The sequence below is a fragment of the Rhinichthys klamathensis genome, unplaced genomic scaffold (genome assembly GCF_029890125.1).
Source record: "Rhinichthys klamathensis goyatoka isolate OS25496 unplaced genomic scaffold, OSU_Roscu_1.1 h1tg000150l_1, whole genome shotgun sequence".
Classification (NCBI taxonomy): domain Eukaryota; kingdom Metazoa; phylum Chordata; class Actinopteri; order Cypriniformes; family Leuciscidae; genus Rhinichthys; species Rhinichthys klamathensis.
This window is the reverse complement of record NW_026606685.1, coordinates 1205719-1224257: the sequence shown is the minus strand read 5'-3', so window position 1 is coordinate 1224257 and position 18539 is coordinate 1205719. Positions and strand designations below refer to the sequence as shown.

The 18539-nt window shown below is 37.7% G+C and overlaps 1 protein-coding gene across 9 annotated transcripts in view; it reads right to left on the bottom strand.

Moving 5' to 3' along the window:
- mapk10 (mitogen-activated protein kinase 10) overlaps positions 1–15452 on the bottom strand; it is a 76800-nt gene extending 61348 nt beyond the window's left edge. For 8 of the 9 annotated variants that reach the window (XM_056258285.1, XM_056258286.1, XM_056258283.1 and 5 more), the window contains exon 1: positions 15164–15351. Coding sequence is in view for 7 of the 9 variants with exons in the window: in XM_056258283.1 (XP_056114258.1) it covers positions 15164–15166 (3 nt within the window). In the remaining 2 variants the exon portion in view is untranslated. The other variant, XM_056258282.1, reaches the window with a different exon arrangement.
- Positions 15453–18539: the final 3087 nt, after the last annotated feature.

The following is an 18539-nucleotide window of genomic DNA, read 5'->3' as shown; positions in this document are numbered from 1 at the left end:
CGGGCTAGAATTTGTTAAAAAAAAATTTTTACTTAAGCTGAATTAATTTTCTAGGTAGCATTAATGATGACAAAAGCAGGAGGAAAGAGCAAATCTGAAAATGCGTCAAACTGAGGAATTAAGAAAATCCCTCCAGGCAAAATCTCAGTCAGCATTCTCCATAAGCAGCAGTTCAAAGAATGTCTTATCTAGTATATCACCCTCTAAAAGAGACCAAAGCTTTGGTATCAGAAGAGCATTTCAGACAAAACTGTCTGAAATCATAGACAGACGAAGTAAAAACTTATTCTAGTTCACCAGAGCAGTGCTGTGGGCCACAAGGGAGAAATAAACTTCCATAATATGATACATTTATGTGAAACAGAACATTAGTGGGAAATAACGTAGGACGGGACATAATAACATATGATGTTATTGGTTATTATTATGTTCTCTGGCTATACTGCCTCAGTTACATCAGTAGAAAAGAAAATTAATTTCAAAGGCAGAGAAACGTATTACTTTTTTATAAGAAACATTATGAAAACATATTTTTTTGAATAAGGTGCACTGATAAATCATGCACAGTGAGACCAGGGACATTTATTAATAAATGTAAAGTAAACAAGGTACATTTTCATTTCACATTGTCTATAAAGGATAACTTTCATAAATGATGCCTTAAAATGTCATTTGAAAAAAAGTTTTTATTTGACTTAGTAAAAGTCGAGCTGGGAACGAATCAAACCTGCCGACTGTTGAGCGCTGACAGTTTCATTTAACACCTCAGCTTTTCTGACTTAGTGGGACGTATTTTCAACCTACTTCTGGATTATTCAGCAGTTCTGCAGTCAAACTTTACACACTCCACACAAACACACACACACACAAGCATACATTTTTCCTACATTAATTTTTTCCACGAACATGCTGACAAAGTTCAAAACAGACATTGCTGGCTGCCAACAGGAAAGTAAAAAAAAAATCATTATTATTTGAATTATTGCTCATTGACAGCATTAAAATGATGGAGAGCAAATGTACACTTTTGGATAAGTCTCTTCATTCTCAGGAAATACCCCAACACTCTCACAGTTTCATAAGACATCTCAACAATGTCTCAAAATGTGCTCGCATTCGCCAAGATACCACAATCAAAAGACATGTTCTCAAAATAAACTCAAAGATTTCTCTTGTTTCTCTTGTTTCCGCCACAGAATAAAACATTCTTACGATTCTTACATTCTTATCTTAAAGATAATTACGACTCTTTACCTCACAATTTCGAGTTTAAAGTCAGAATTGCATGATATAAAGTCACAATTGCGTGTTTTTTCTCGCAATTGCTACTTTATATCACGCAATTCTGATTTTATAACACGCAATTGCGAGTGTATATCTCACAATTCTGACTATAACACGCAATTGTGACTAATTCTGACTATATAACTTGCAATTGCAACTTTATATGACGCAATTTTGAGATAAAAAGTCACAATTACCTTTTTTATTTCTCATTCTGTGGCGGAAACAAGCTTCCACAGATTTCACATCAAATTCATCCAAGAATATTTGAGCTGTCCTATTCACATTAAAGTTGTACCTCTATACTTTTACTGTATGTCAAATGTCTTATTTGTGTCCATTTTTATTGCTCCAATGAAATCTTTGGAGAAACATCTGAGAGAGAATTGAAAGGAACTTCAGAACTCAGAAATTCGTTTTATACCCTTACACACTGAGTCCGAAATTTGCGCACGTTAAAAAATAAATACGACCTCACGTTATGTCAATCACGCTTGCACACTGCCTCTCGTCCGTCATTAAAAAAATCGGATCGGGTTTGATTTTCTGCGTTTTTCGCATCCGTAGCAAGCAGTTTGACAATTCAGAGCCACCGAATCACGAATACGAAAAAACACATATGAAAATTTCAGACTCAGTGTGCAAGGGCCTTAACTCTAACAGGATCCTTTCAGCTGATCATAGAAGATTCCATAAAATGCAAGACACTTCAAATCCCTTCATAGGAGTCCCTTCATAGGAGTCGCTGGGAAGAGCTGTAATGTGCTTTGTTTACTGTTAATTCAATGGCAGACATCACTCACTAATTACAGAGCACTTGAATATTTTGCAGTTGGCTGCACAAATGCATTGCTGGAGTCCAGGCACATAATTGACTAGAGCAGTAAATCAGCGCAAAGGGTTGTGAGACGCCAGAATGTGACTCTCTCTCTCTCTCTCTCTCTCTCTCTCTCTCTCTCTCTCTCTCTCTCTCTCTCTCTCTCTCTCTCTCTCTCTCTCTCTCTCTCTCTCTCTCTCTCTCTCTCTCTCCATTTTGTCTTCCTGGTCTTAAATTGCCTTGCTCTCTCGGTTTGGGCCTTTATCTTTTTGTCAGTACTTGCATATGTGTGTGTGTGTGCGTGTGTGTGTGTGTGTGAGTGTGACATCAGACTAATCCCACTCTAGTTCACTGTTAACTCTGCAGGGTCCTGGATGGCTTAATGATATGAATAATTCACATCTCCCCTCACTCACAGTCTGTTCGTTCCTCAACTGAATATACGGTTGCATTTCTTCTTCCTCTCATACTGCATTGTACAGCATACATCAGGCATTACTCCATTCTTCAGTGTCACATGATCCTTCAGAAATCGTTTTGATATGTTGATTTGGTGCTCAAGAAACATTTCTTATTATTAACAGTATACTATTTTTGTGAAAACAGCGATAAATTTTTTCAGGATTCTTTGATTTATACAACGTTCAAAAGAACAGCAATTATAAGAGATCGTTAGTAATATTATAAATGTCTCTAGTGTCAACAAATGTACTGTGTTCTTGCTGAATAAATCAAAATAACAATCCACAAAAAAAGCACAGGAGCAACAAAGAGCAGCTTGTATAAAACAAACACAATACTGGACAATGAACAAAACCAACTCAGGACTTAAATACGAGGTGCAGGTGAACATAATCTGTAACTTCCAAACCACAGATTCATTCAGGAATACAAGTGATCATCTTTATTATGAATGAGTCATTGAATCATTTACTCTACCAATTCTTTCAGATTGTTCACTCAAAAGATTTATTGAGTGCTACTTTATATTTAGTTCAGTACTGAAAAGTATTTAGAAAAATATAGATTAAATTAAAATGGCCATTTAGCCAATATTTGAGTGTGCTACGTATTCTTTATGATCATGATATTGCATTTTTCACATAAGGAGCATTATTTGTATAATTATGTATTTGCTGCCTATGTACAGTATAGTGTTCCAAATCAGTCACTTGTAAGTTATTTCATTAGGATGCAGATGCCCATGAGGCTCTTGTCAGCAAGGCAGAGCTTTTGGAACTAAAATGGCCAATATAAACCAAGGATATTTATTAAGCTTGATGGTCTGTGCAAAACATTTTTTAAAACATTGTTCTAAAGGATCTATTATACGCTTTATTTTTCTCCCTTTCAAGTAGAAACAACATCTGACTGCTGACCTGGCGGTAAATATACCACCAGCTGGATAACATCAATATTGTATAGCAGTTTCCAAATATGGATCCAAAACCATGCCTACCAGCAACAATGACTGACGATCTCCATTCCAACACTCCCATTAGATTAGGCCTTCATCTCGCGCTGCGCAAAATCCCTGCGGAACATAATCTACAGGCTCGATCTGGATTAGAGCTAGGATTGTTTTGAGCTGGGGTTTCAACATTATTCTGACAACGTGCATGTCTTTGTGTGTGTGGCTGATCATTAGACCGCCGATGTGATCAGATTATAATAATGGATTTAATGAAGCACATTTCTTTAAAAAGAACAGCAGCTTGTGATTTTGTGTTATGTAATTTCTCTCCCATTTTGGCGCTCGGGTAATGCAGATTGATAAGGGAATAATGTGATCATTCTGTCAGGTTCAAATCCTTAAGCTATTCTGACCTGCAATAAATTGCAAACCCTTTTAGATTAATGTCCCATGGATGAAAATAAAGCACAATGGCAACCTCTGTAATATCCCAGGACATCTTTATCAAGGAAGGAGAAATAAATAAATATATATGTATATATTTAGTGAATGGGACAAAAAGACAAAGGAGCTTTTAATGTTATTGGATTAAGTGTGTGTCCATAGCTAGTGGACGGCTGGATTCGTCTTTATGCCACAGAGAAGAACGGAGCATGCTCAGTTGCTCACTAGGTCAGGAACAGGAAATTCCCTCTCTCATCCTGTGGGTCATTTTCATTCAGAGCAATGCAATGGAAGTTACCAGCACAAAAGAAAAGCAATGCGTTCATGTACTTTTTTATAATATAAGTCAGGGTTTGTGCACATCACAATGTGTTTTATATAAGATTAGATAAAAGACTGAAAATGACTCGATTATTTTGTATTTCGATTATTAATCATATGTTAAATGACATGATATTCTAATAAACATGAAAATATTGTGTAGTTCATTTTAATTCGTTTTTATTGATATTTTCAGAACTGATGAATGACTTTATTGATTCATTTCTTTCTACTCCGCCATTTATTTTTCACTGAGCTTAATTGTAGCAGGGAATTCTGGGATCGCCTTTTTACATGATGATGTCATTTGGCCATCTTAGGAGACAGCATAATATATTGTATTAACTTATGCCATTCACTTATTGCCTATGACGCCTTAAAAGGGAGCTCACTAAGAGCTAATAGAAACCACAAAACTCTTTCTTCGAGTGACACATCAACCTTTTTGACAGATCCATACCGTCACTCATTGGGTGGGAGGAGTAAATAACAAACAACGCCTACAAACACTCAGTCATGATGTCTCTCCTATTCTCAGCATTCATCACCCAAACTCTCTGCAGTGACTCAATGAGTTTCTTAGCAACTGCCGAAACACTCGAGATGTCAATAGCGATGTTCTCCACCACTATGACTACGATTCTTATTATCTTGTCAGACGTCTGACTTGCTGTACCACCTTCATACTAAAAACAAAAGAAGAAAGCAGGCTGAACGATTGAGCTCACAACGGCAGATGCCTTGAGTGTCTAAAGCAAATGTCACTCACTGTTCTGTTAATATCAAATCCTCTTTTCTGTGGCTCTCTGGACTCAGCCAATCACAGTGCAGCATCCCAGCATCCCTAAAGACACTATTGATTGGAACACAGCCAATCAGGAGAGTCTGTCATGAGGGCATAGCAGCAATCTATCTTTCTGTCTAACATCTATCTATCTATCTATCTATCTATCTATCTATCTATCTATCTATCTATCTATCTATCTATCTATCTATCTATCTATCTATCTATCTATCTATCTATCTATCTATCTATCCATCCATCCATCCATCCATCCATCCATCCATCCTGAAGTTTAGGTCATCTCTCACTTCTCTGTCCTGCATTTTGTCTGAGTGAGTTCACAGAATGAGAGCAAAATGAGAGACCTGTTTTAGGCAGCGTTATGTGTCCTCTCAGGAAAACCGATCTATTTTAAAGTTCTACACGGTGCAAATGAGTCACGTTTCATTTAGTTCACAGATCCAGAATAATGACTACTAAACAATCAGCTCGAAAAGCTTTAAAGTTCAATTTATTTCTGGGAATCAGTGCAAACTTTCCGTGTCATTAAATTGTTCCAAGCATTGATTAATTTGCACACATTAATTTTTCAAAAATATTCACAGAGGTGCCAAAGTCAAATTTTTTCATGCAAAAAAAATTTCCAGTAAAAAATATACACCATCGTTCAAAAGTTTGGTGTTAGTGAGAATGTTTTTATGAATTAGATCTGTAAAATTGATTAATCGTGATTAATTGCATCTGACATAAAAGTTTGTAAATGTGTGTGTGTGTGTGTGTGTGTGTGTGTGTGTGTGTGTGTGTGTGTGTGTGTGTGCAACCGGCTGGATGTACATTATCCCTTACATATATATACTGTCTGAAAAAACATTTTCTATCGATCTGAAAAATACGATTTTCCTGTAAATAATATATCACATTTCTTGTTTTCTCAATCACTTATAGGTGTATGACGAGTAAGCTGCTTGTGTGTTTATTAACAGCTCTTGCTGTTTGTGTGTGTGTGTGTGTGTGGTTTTAGTTTGTTCTTTTTTGCTGTGCACCAGAGGCAAACCTTAAGTCGGCTTACAAGCATCACATAAATATGGCAGTAATTCCACATTGGTCCCATATTTCTCGTCTTTCCTTCCTCTCTCTTTCTCCTCCCCCTCTCATGTTCTCTCTCTCTCTCTTTCTCTCTCTCTCTATCCACGGTGCTGTGGGGAACCTGAAATCCTGTCAAGTGAGCTCCGGCGGCAGATGCATTCAACCAAACACTAAAGAAAGACATACAACCGAAACACCCAGCTCAGAGCGGAGTGGAAGTGGATGGCTCGCAGTTACTTCAGTGAAATATTTAGAATGCCAACTTTGCTTTTTCGAAATTGCTTTTCGAGACCTGAGAGTTTAAATCAGCCTCTATAACCAACTGATCATTTAGAAACATTTTTCAAAAGGCTAAACTCTCTCCTTCCTCGGTTTCAGAGATGACATCAACAAACATGAACGCTCTATTTCTCCCTATCACATTGAGAAACACAAACACGGTGACACACACGTCCTAGTGTCCGTAATTAAACAAGGGTGGAAGGAAAGCAGTCACCAGGACAGGGGGTTATCCCGGGGGAAATGACATTTGTCCAAACACTTGTTTGGATGACTATTTAGAAGAGCACAAACAAAGCGCAGCGCTAATAACATCTCATTAGTGTGCTGAGGCAATTGAAGTGGTCTCTTGCATAACACACTCTGCCACATAGGGCAACGCAAAAACATCTAAATTATTCACATTCCTGCAGTCTGATTAACAGATGCGGCCAATGGACTAATTTCAAAATACATAGAGGAAACATCTCAAATGCTGAAAGAATGATTGTGGTTTAGACAGGAGACTTGAATGAAATAGTTCATTTCTACAAACTGTGAATCTTTTTGACTGATTCACTAGTATCTATCTATCTGTCTATCTGTCTATCTATCTGTCTATCTATCTATCTATCTATCTATCTATCTATCTATCTATCTATCTATCTATCTATCTATCTATCTATCTATCTATCTATCTATCTATCTATCTATCTATCTATCTATCTATCTATCTGCCTTCCTATGTTATATGGTGAGGTTTCGGGGTAACATTGCTGAAGTCTTTGGTTTTTCCTAGGCAGTAAACACACTTGATCATTTATTCCATTCTCCTCCCTGATCAGCATGAGACCAAATCATACCGGACGGCAGAGGCCAACCCACTCCTTGAGCCCTGACCCCTCCACTTCTCAAGCGCCAGTTCTTTTTTTCCCATTTTCCCTGAACTAAAGTCCAGTGCTTCCTTATATTCCTCTCTTTTCCATCCAGTGCCTCATGCTTGCTGTCTCCAAACCAGCAATTCCACACTGCACTTTCATGAAACCAGAAATACTGCGCTCCTAATACACTGATCCGAAGAACATTTAATGTAACATCAAATGTAACTTTTATACTCTCTTACCGTAAGAACCATACAGCTATCTCAGGAAAGCCCAATACAGTGAAAGAATACTTAATAAGAACCTTTCAAACCTTCATAGGTTGAGGATTCGCACACAGTTTTCTGTACTCTCACTAAATGTTTTGAACAGCTATGAGTCATTTCCTTATGAATGTGAAACAAATATGGCGTCTTCAGTATGACTACAGTAAACAAATTCAGCATGCTTCAAATACTATGAACTGAGTTAACTAGAACATTCCAGGAGGGTATATCTATATCTTTTATCTCTTTGTTAAAAATCCATATATAGGCCTATATACTGTATATAAAGTATTTAAAAGTGATACTCTTTCATTTTGAATAAGTGCCACCTGAACAACAATAACCACATCATTTCATTTGATAAAACTCTCATGCTATGTAGAATCTGAGAGATACAGTATATAGCAATACAAAAATAGCTAGTGCAGATGTTCCAATGGTTTGACATCCCACAATTCCTGTCCACATTAATACTATCAGATAAATCCTTTGCTGACAGCTGAAGTATTCACGGCTTTACTCAGAACTCTGTCAAAACTGAGCTGATGGCTTACGCTTTCTCTCCGGTGTGTTAAATAAATAAATAAATAAATAAATAAAGTGAATACACTCTCACACATACATACATACACACACACACATGTAAAGTCACTAATGAGCGTATAGCACACACCTAATAAAATCAATTAAGCGAAAATCTATTTATGTACTGAATCTGATATGGATTTATGACATTACTAATGCCTCTAGAGAATAATTTCTCTGACAAAACAATGGGTCAGAGACATTAATCAACATGTTAATTTGAAACTGTGTAGTTAAGACTCTTAAACAACATTTAATATACATTTAACGGGCTTGGCGGATGATTTTATCCACAGCAACTTACACTGGGTTTAAGACTTGTGCTTTAAGATGCTATTATCTCCAATAGTAATGTAACAAACACTAATCTATGACAGCAGCCGAGAGAAGCAAACCAACTCTTAGTAGAAGTGTATTGTTGATGCAGTGCTACTGGATTTGCAACTACAGAGAGCCTATCAGTTATATAAGATCAAATCCTAATGAACAACTGAAAGTAATTATATAAACAAACAGCAAGCCAATAACGGCACCATCTGTCAATTCAAGAGCTTTCATCAAATGTGAAGACGACGTACCAGAGGATTGATTGTAGATTAACATTGCTCATAGTGTATAATATGACCATAAAAGTTAAACCAACATCTGCCAATACAGATGCCGATAGTTTGGACCATTTTTCAGCTATCTTTATTTTTAAGAGCTCATTTCTAATTAATATATTGTCATTTTGAAAATAAATATAAAAACCAGTTTATTTTACCAAACACATTTAGCAGACTAAGTCATGATTAACTTTCCCTTTGAAGTGAACATGAACATTTTCAAACATGAAAATGGAAAGCTATTGATAAAGTCATCGAGTTTTCCTTGCTGTGGGCTGCTGTGTTCAGTAATCTCAGAATCAATCCCAGCAGCCTTTGTGGTATGTATCTTAAAACCATCGGCTTGCACAGGGAACATTCTCCTTGGGGCTGAAATTTCACTGAATACCACTGTGCTGACGATAAACATTAATTTACAGTGTACAGAGAATCCAATGTGGTGCTAAATCTCTTCACGGTAGGTACACTGGAAGCTTGTGGGAGTACAGACTAAAAAAAAATTAAATTCTGTTCTATGCTACAGATCGTGTAGGTTGGTTATTGTTGAACAAGATCTGCTTTTACAGCATATAATAAAAGAGAGTGAGTGCTATAGATGTCAAGTCACTTAGAGGTGGAGCTTAGTCTAAAGCCACGCCCCTCCTCTAGCATAATTACAAGTATAATGAGCATCCTGTTACTCCACACCCACAGATGACATCATCCATCATACGCCTGGACACATGCCTACAATAAGTCCAAAGAATTCACGGATGATTAATTCAGAGTTCACATCCAAAATATCCAAAATTTAAGCATGATTATAAAATGATCACTGCAGCTACTGGGAAAATGTGTATGGGAAACAAAATGTTAGGGTTTAAAAGCTGTAAAACTAAATAGTCCTAAAATTGCAGAAATATTACAGTAGTTTATGGAATGAGGTGTTTATTGTACTTTTATATTAGTTTATAGTCATCTTAAATAGTCTTAAAGGGATAGCACACCCAAAAAAGAAAATTCTGCAATCATTTACTCACCCTCAATTTGTTCTAAACCTGAGTTTCTTTCTTCTGCTGAACACAAAAGAAGATATTTTGAGGAATATGGGTAACCAAACAGTTGGTGGACCACACTGACTTCCATAGTATGGAAACAAAATACTATGGAAGTCAGTGGGGCCCATCATTAGGGGCCTCATCATGTTTGGTTACCAGATTTTTTTTTAAATGTCTTCTTCTATGTTCAGCAGAAGAAAGAAATTCATACTGGTTTGGAACAACTTAAGAGGGAGGGAATGGACAGAATTTTCATTTTTGGGTGAACTATCCCTTTAAGCCCTTAAAGTGATAGTTCGCCTAAAAATAAAAATTCTGTCATCATTGACATAGTGACCACCAATATTGTCCGAGAATAAAGCCTGTTTGTCAAAGGAAGCTATAGCATGGATTGATTTTATGGTCTTATGCTTTTTTTTCTGCTTTTTTTTGTTTGTTTTTTCTGTGAGCTTGACAGCCCATGGTCACCTATGGAGGCTTATTTACGCCACAGAATAAAAATATAAAAGTAGTTGCGACTTCTCAAAATTACGAGTTTATACCTCACAATTCTGATTTTTTTTTTTATCAGAATTGCGAATTTAAGCATCACATCTTGCAATTCTGACTTTTCTCAGAATTCTGCATGTTCATGTGGTCAGGTCAGGTGTCTAAAATTACCAGGAAAAAAATGACAGGAGAAGAGAAAATTACAGGAATGTGAGATGTAAACTCAGTAGAGTAAAAAAAGTCAAAATTATGGGATGTAAAATCACAATTACAAGACATAAAACAGCAGTTTTGAGGGGGAAAAAGCCTGATTTGTGAGATAAGAAGTTGCAATTACCTTTTTTATACTTTAAGTCCATGGCAGAAATAAGCTTCCATAGTCCCTCCCTATTTACTTTCATTAGCCAATTTAAAAATAATCTTTTCAAGTCATACTGATTGAAAACAACATGGGGGTGAGTAAAAGATGCCAGAATTGCCCATTTAAGCATTTTTATTGTGCAATTTATAAATTGGCTAGTCCTCGCTCTAAATGCCAACATGACACGAGGAAGAAAGACATTATTGATAATCCCTCTTACAAAAGTAATGACCTTAAAAAAGGCATCCCTGAAAATGTGCCATGGCATAAGCCAAGAAATTCACTGAATGTTTTTAAAAAAGTGTTGATAACAGCAGATTGGTAATGCTTGATACCATTCCAATAACATTGACTCCATTGTGTTCCCTGGTTAGCAGTGACATCATCTACAAATGGCTTTGGATGGTAACACGGCGATTTTAGTTGCATAACATGGGCCTGCGATAGAAACATTACAACACTGAGATGGCTTAACCCGGGTAGACTAATCCTAACCACAATCAACCAGAGACAGAACAAGCTATTGGCTCCAAAACATAAAATATTAAGTGGGACTGTTCTTTGACTGCATAGCAGCAGAGACTAAAATTGTGATTTTGCAATCCCGCAGAGCTTGTACATGACATCTAGAAACATTTTCATTTTAGACCTCAAAACCTGATGACCAATTTCAAAGCATAATCACATACACATTGTTAAATAAACTGCAACTAGTGATACAAAACACTACTTTTGCTTTCCAATGGATGCGGCACAAGAAATCAAGATTCATAAAGGTTACTGATCCAACATGAATGCAAACAATAGCTAAATATGCAAACAAACAAGCAAGCCAATAAATATTGATGGAAATAACAAGTTAAACCCTGTCTATTGCAGTGGACTACAAAACTGGATGGCTCAAGCATCTATTTACAATAATCTATTAAAGAGTCCTTGGAAAAAAAAAGGTGACAATTCCCTAGGAACGTGGTCAGTTTGCAGAGAAGCAAACAATCTGCTGAACCATCCAAGTCATATCCAGCCAGCTTCTCAAGGCTTCAGAAGTCCTTAATTCATTCCCAAAATCACTCTTTATCTTTCCAAATGTCAGCACACGATGGTCACGACAACCTCTGACACTAAACCGTGAGCAGAGTCTAACCAGGGCACCCACTGGTTTGTGATTTAACAATAAACAGACACAATAGAACAGCCTAATTAGCCATATGGGGTCTTTTTTTGGTCCATGATTGGTCCATGGACGTCCCTCAGCGTTATGCACAGCGCCGTGCCAAATCCTGCAGTAATTGGTCCATTATAACAGTACTGATGTTTAAAAGCCACATTGTGCCATTGGCATTGCATTAAAACAAAAGCATAGATGCTTAAATATTAATCGCTTTTTGTATTGAAAATGTGTGAACAGCTTGTAACGAAACTTAGCTGTAACAGACTGATTTTTATGTGAACATTTGTGCCGGGAAAATTCAAAGGATGTGACGGTTTTGCGCATTCCAGAGAGCTCTTCCGTTCTACACATGAAATGAGTGCTTATACAATGTTCAGGATAATGCCGAAAGAGCTATTCTGTAATGTAACGACAATGTGTCATGCTAAGAAAAGGGATTGATTCAAACTATAGTGTCACATAGCCACATCTAGTCTATAATCTCAAATATCATTTGTAATCAAGTCAGTGAGAGCTTGTGCAAACATATCCACATCGCTATGATCAGATGCTTCGTTATTAGGGGTGTAACGGTACACAAAAATCACGGTTCGGTACGTACCTCGGTTTTAAAGTCACGGTTCGGTACGTTTTCGATACAGCAAAAAGTAAGAAATGCCAGAGAAATTTCCTATTTGTTAAAAGAAAAAATATTTTTTAAATAAGTGAGTTTTCCTACATCTTGAAACTTTCAGGTTTATAAATGGGGGTCATCTTTGAAGGATGAACAAATAATGTTTTGGTCATCACATTAAAAATAACATTTAAATATATGAAGAGTTTAGATGCAAAAGCCATTTAAAATTTTCTTCTAGAATGATCATTTTTATCAAGCTTGTATATTTAAGTTCAGTAATTTCACTTAAATGGCAATAAAGATTGCCTATTAATTGTCATTTGAGTGAAATTACTGAACTTAAATGTACAAGCTTCATAAAAATGATCATTCTAGAAAAAAATTTCAAATGGCACTTATAGAGGCTTTTGCATCTGAACTCTTCATATAGGCTATTTATTTATATAATATTTGAGTTTTGAAGTGCTGGAAAAAGATGTGTGAAGTACTTGAAAGCATTTCACTATTCCAGCCAAACTGGTTACAGTTAGTGTTACTATATTAAATCCATGGTGAATGTTGCTGGTCTGTGGACGTAAAGTATTACTAGTTCATTCACGGCACAATATTTCTCCTGGTGTCCACGTCAGCGCTGTTTGATCTAATAGAGATCTACGGTTAATAACGGAGAAATTTGAATGCTTCTCACTAGATCTCGCAGCGATGTTATTACTTCAGTGGCGAACTCAAATGTTTTCTTTACTGGATCTCTTAGCGCTGTGTTGTAACGGTTGTAACAGTGTCGCTTGATCGAGATCGGCTCCCGCTGCACAAATGTTGCTGCTCCGAACTGATAAACGATCCATGAAGCACAATAGCGCAGTTTCGTTCCGCTTTCATTACGCTTGCCATTTGATGTTGCGCAACGTTGTGGTGATCGCGCCAGCGCGAATTTTGTCGGCAGGAAAAATGGTCCAAGGAATCGTTCGGTTTGTATGCGTACCGAACCGGAAGCCTCGAACCGAAACGGTTCAATACGAATACATGTACCGTGACACCCCTATTCGTTATAATACATATTTACATATTCTGTGGACGGCGTCAGGATGTTTGTATATTACTGCAAGGGTATTTCCAACTTTTTACTTCTAAGCGAAGAATGAAAAAGAACTTCAGCGTGAGTATATCGGAGCACTGAATAACGTTCAGTCTCTTGTTGAGCAATAAGTTGCTGTCTGCAGTTCACTTAACGGCCACCGGTGTCACTAATAACAAGAGTTTCTGAATTCTACATATAGCCCCTTTAAAATGTCATGAAACAATGTCAAGAAATTATGTTTTATTAACATCAAACATCAAAATTAACAAAGTTCAGGAGGAACACGTTCAAATGATCTATCCAACCAACACGAGAGGAGGCCTATATATGCAGCCGACTCACCTATGTTCCTCGACAGTTTTCAACATCCCTCCGCCACCCCGACTCCTCACTCTTGGCTGGTTCCTATCCCAGCAGGGATGCGGGGGGAGTACTCTGGGTTTGGGCCAAAATACAGAGCTCGGAGCCCTCTCCTCGGACAGCATGGTAAATACGCATGCTCTTTATCTGATTATAAGTGTGATCTACTGAACTCTTTGTTCGATTCAGTGAGTTCTATTTTTCTTTAAAGGAGTTAAGGGTTCTTACAAATGCATATGCAATATTGAATGCAATAAAATGCACAAATATATCATATGCCATTTTTTAGGCTCGAGTCACAATACACACAAATACCTTCAGGTCATGTAAGTAAATGCATAAACGCCAGAGCCATTTGTATTCTGCGTCGAACATATACTGTAGGTAAATCAATGCGCTTTTGCATTTTTAATAGCTTTTAAGACTGTCATTCCACACAGTCTTATGAAAAATGAAAGTGCATGAAAACGTCACATCCTGTGATGTTGACGTGATGTTTATTGCAAATCGGAAACCAAAAAAAAGCCTTAAAACCACCAAAATTTGGGGAAAAAACAACAACATCAAACATATCACATCTAAAAAATGTGTTTCATTACATTTTAAGTTATTGAATAATGGTTATATTCAACCGTGGGTTGAAATAAACAAGTAAATCAAACAACAGCAATCTAAATTTGTATAAATGTGTATATCCTATTTTTAAAATGAGATGGTTTTACACTGTTTAGTAGCCTACGAAAGAAAGAAAAAAAACAGCAGGTGCTTTTACCATATGCCCCATCTCAGACTCCAGAATGAACTCACATATGCTTAGATAACAGTTTAAAAATATCAAATGCAAGAAATAGTCTCAAAATAAGGAATTTAAATTCTTCAACGGCAATCTTTTGACCAGATTCAATCAATTTAGCCTCTATAAGTAGAAAAGAGAGTTATATTAGAATTAAAAGGTCTTTTATATTAACCTGCATTTGCATACATGTCATTGTTGTGACTTCACATTCTATCAGTCCATATTCTAACAAAGGCCTGCCGTCACTGCAAACAGGACATATGATGCAGGACTGCGAGTGATGCAGGAAAAACATGGATGGATGTGCGCTCACGCGCTCAGATCTGGTAAACACCGGAGAAATCCTGCCGTTTACGCGTCTGCTCGTTCTCGTGCGCGCCGCCAATCTTGACGGATCATTTATTTTCCTTTAGCCACAAAGACATCGACTTCATTAACCTTCATAGCGATCAATATTCATCACCCCACCCTTCAGGTTCCCGCATCAACATCTCCTACCGACCGACCTACCATTCCGTGCCAGCTGCCCGTCCGACGTTCCCGGTCCGGTGACAGTCCAGTCCTGTTCAAAACATGCCGGTAGGCGACGGTTTTATAGACCACTGTGAGGACGAACCAAACAGATGTAAAGAAAGAAAGGTAGTTGAAATAAAAAGAGAAGGATTAAAGTCTGCGTTTGCGATGCTGAATCACTGCGCGCTCACCATTGTGCTGCAGGATGCTGCCTGTACCATTATGGATCCTACCAGCGTAGGGATGGGAAGGGCAGGGGGTGCGGGAGACGGGTTGCCGTAGCAACCGGAGGGAGCACACGATGACGTCAAAGCCGAGAGCGGTCTCATAGGAGTGAGGAGATGGAGAGGAGCGGCATCTGTAGATTGGTGGGCCTTTGCGCACATGACCGCCGCCTGCGTGTTCGGAGGCGGGATGAGGGAAACAGCAACCAGCATCACAGAGCATTCGATTCATTTGAAACATTCGATTCGTTCGAACAATTCTTTCCGGTAAATCAGTTCAAAGGAATCGATTCACAAATCAAAATTGACCCCTACGCACGATATCAGGATTCCAGATTAGTTTAATGGATTAGTTCACCCAAAAATGAACGTTTTAATCATCATTTACTCACCCTCAAGTTGTTCCAAACCTGTATGAGTTACTTTCTCCTGTTGAATTCGAAAAGAGATATTTTGTAGAATGTTTGGCACCCATTGTTTTTTTCCTACTATGGAAGTCAATGGCTACCGTCAACGGTTACCAACAAAGTTCAAAATATCTCCTTTTGGGTGAACTAGCCCTTAAAGGTCTAATATTAGGATATATAGCCTAGCAAAGGCAACACGAACTAGCTAATTAATAACCGAATAATAAACAACATTCTTAAACACCTATAAAACAGTCAAGAATTTTAAAATAATTGAAATTATGTAAGATATGGTTTGCCATAGGCTATGGTTGTTGGTAGCCTATTTAGTCAATTGTAAATTTATGATTTTATGCCAAAATAAATTCCAACATGCTCGAATAAATAAAAATGTAAAATGTTGCGTAATTTATTATTTCAACACGTTTCTTCTCCCTATAGTTTAGCGCAAACGCTTTGAGTTACAAAGAATCGGTTCAAACAAATGATTCATTCGCGAATCGCACATCATTAATTGCCACTGTATACTGACAATAATAGTAAAATACACAGTGCACTACTATGCACTGTATATTTCCTCCCTTCCATATGTAAAGCGCTTTGAGTACCCAGATAAGCGCTATATAAATTTAACAAATTATTATTTAATAGGGCCTATAAACACTGTACCTTAGGCATGAAAGGCTAGTTGCATGCATCATAATAGCAGTAGTAGTAGTAGTGAGTGAATTTAGATTTCCATTCATCTATTATAAGAGTTCCCAGTGATCTGTTCACTAACTAAAAAGCCTCCAGGAACAGTATTGTCACAAGAGACCTGGTTAGAATGACTGGCAGCCCGATTCCCAGGCAAGCTGTCATCATTCTAAACGTATAGAGCAGTGTCAAGTGAATGCGCAAGATGCACAATTACTGTCCTGTCTCTCTGAGTATTGCTTTAATCATATCAGTCCTCATCTCTCCGACAGCCTGTGCATAACAATGTCCTATATGATGCCCTCTCAAACTTTTACACCCCCAAGCCCTTTAGTTAATCTGGGGCTCAACTGGGACTTTGCTGTTGTTGCATATTAAATTCAAATCAAAGAACTTGCAATATTACGGCTCAACTGTCTCACATTTAGTGACAGAACAAGCAAAGTTCTTCCAGATTCTGTACAACTGTAAATATCGACCAAGCCTGCATTTTAAGAAGACAAATACCTCACAATGACCATGCCAGAGTGAAGTGGTCCACTTTGAAAATCAAGAGCACTCGAGAAAATCTTTACGTAATATCATTATGGAAATTATCGACTTACTCTGGAGACATTGCCAATGCTGTGCAGGATCAGTTATGAGCCTTACGTATAATCAATCCACAACATAAACCCAAATGTTTTATTCTCCTTTAATCACCTTTTGTTGAATTTCCATCTTCCAGATGCAATATAGGCTTTATACACTAAGAGAGCTCTGTTACACTCTGCAGAGTGGCACATAAAAAGGCTTTCAGTGTTATCGAGGAGAATAAAATACATATTTCATGATTGTTGCAGAACATGGTTCCATTTTGATGGTGGTGAAAGAGACAGAGATCTAAGTATTTGTTCTACAAAATTTTTTTGTCAAACTGGAATCCTTGTTCAAGAATGAGTGAATACGAATATTATTTGTTATAAACAATCCTTTAAAAATGACCAGTCCTCCTGTGCAAAGAGAGATGACTTTTTATAATAACACTAAAATTCCACTAGGGGGCGTGTCTTGCATTATAAATGCTAAAGCAACAGAACACTTAGTGGAAGGAAGCCATTAAAACTCAATTACTTCCTGACAAACTTGACCTCTGGCAATTGAAAGCCAACTTTCAAGCACTGAGTGATGCTGATCAGATAATCGCTGACTTTTATGTTTCTCTGATGATCTTTTTGGGGGTAACTTTCTCTAAATAACTAATGTTGTTAGTCCGTTGCATTTATTTAGGCTGCCGTGGCTCTTACCACTGCAAGGGGAAAATATTGCTGCTACTACTATGCAAGGCACCTTAAAATATACTGAACATACTTCAACATCAATCATTGTCAGTGCAATGCACACAGTTGCTGATGATGACCAGCACATGGTCCAGACATGGAAATATACAAATGCTTTTGTAATGCTCTGCCTCTGCATAGAATAGCTACTTCCTGAGTACTAGGAAATTGCTATTTACATATACATCTGGAATCTGGATCATTGTTTTACATGTGAATAGGCTATATGAGATTGTTTTGTAATTTACCTAATTGCTTTTAGTATACTTTCAGTGTTTCCTTAACATCTGGAGCTGTAGGTTAGATAGATAACCCTACTAACTATAAGTGACTTTGCAACTACATGTTAACCAACCCTCATTTGAGTAGTAGACTGTTAGGTAAGGTGTTATGGTTAGATAGTTGTGTAACAGACGTTGGCCAGTAAGAGCTGTGCGTGTAAATCTCACTCCCCTGATCTCCCCTGAGGTGCGCTATAGCGACTGTCGCTTAGGCTGCGGTTTTTAGCGTCCTTGTTGGTGTGCCTGCCTCCCACACCGGAGACCCCGGTTCAAATCCCGCTCGGAGCGGGTCGAGTAGGACCGGTTACATTTGGTGCCGTGACCCGGATGGGAGTGAGGTTTAGAGGGGGTGAGTGTAATGTAGGCCAGTAAGAGCTGTGCAGGTAAACCTCACTCCCCTGATCTCAAGAGGCGTGCTAGCGACTGACGCTAGCGGCTGTGATCTT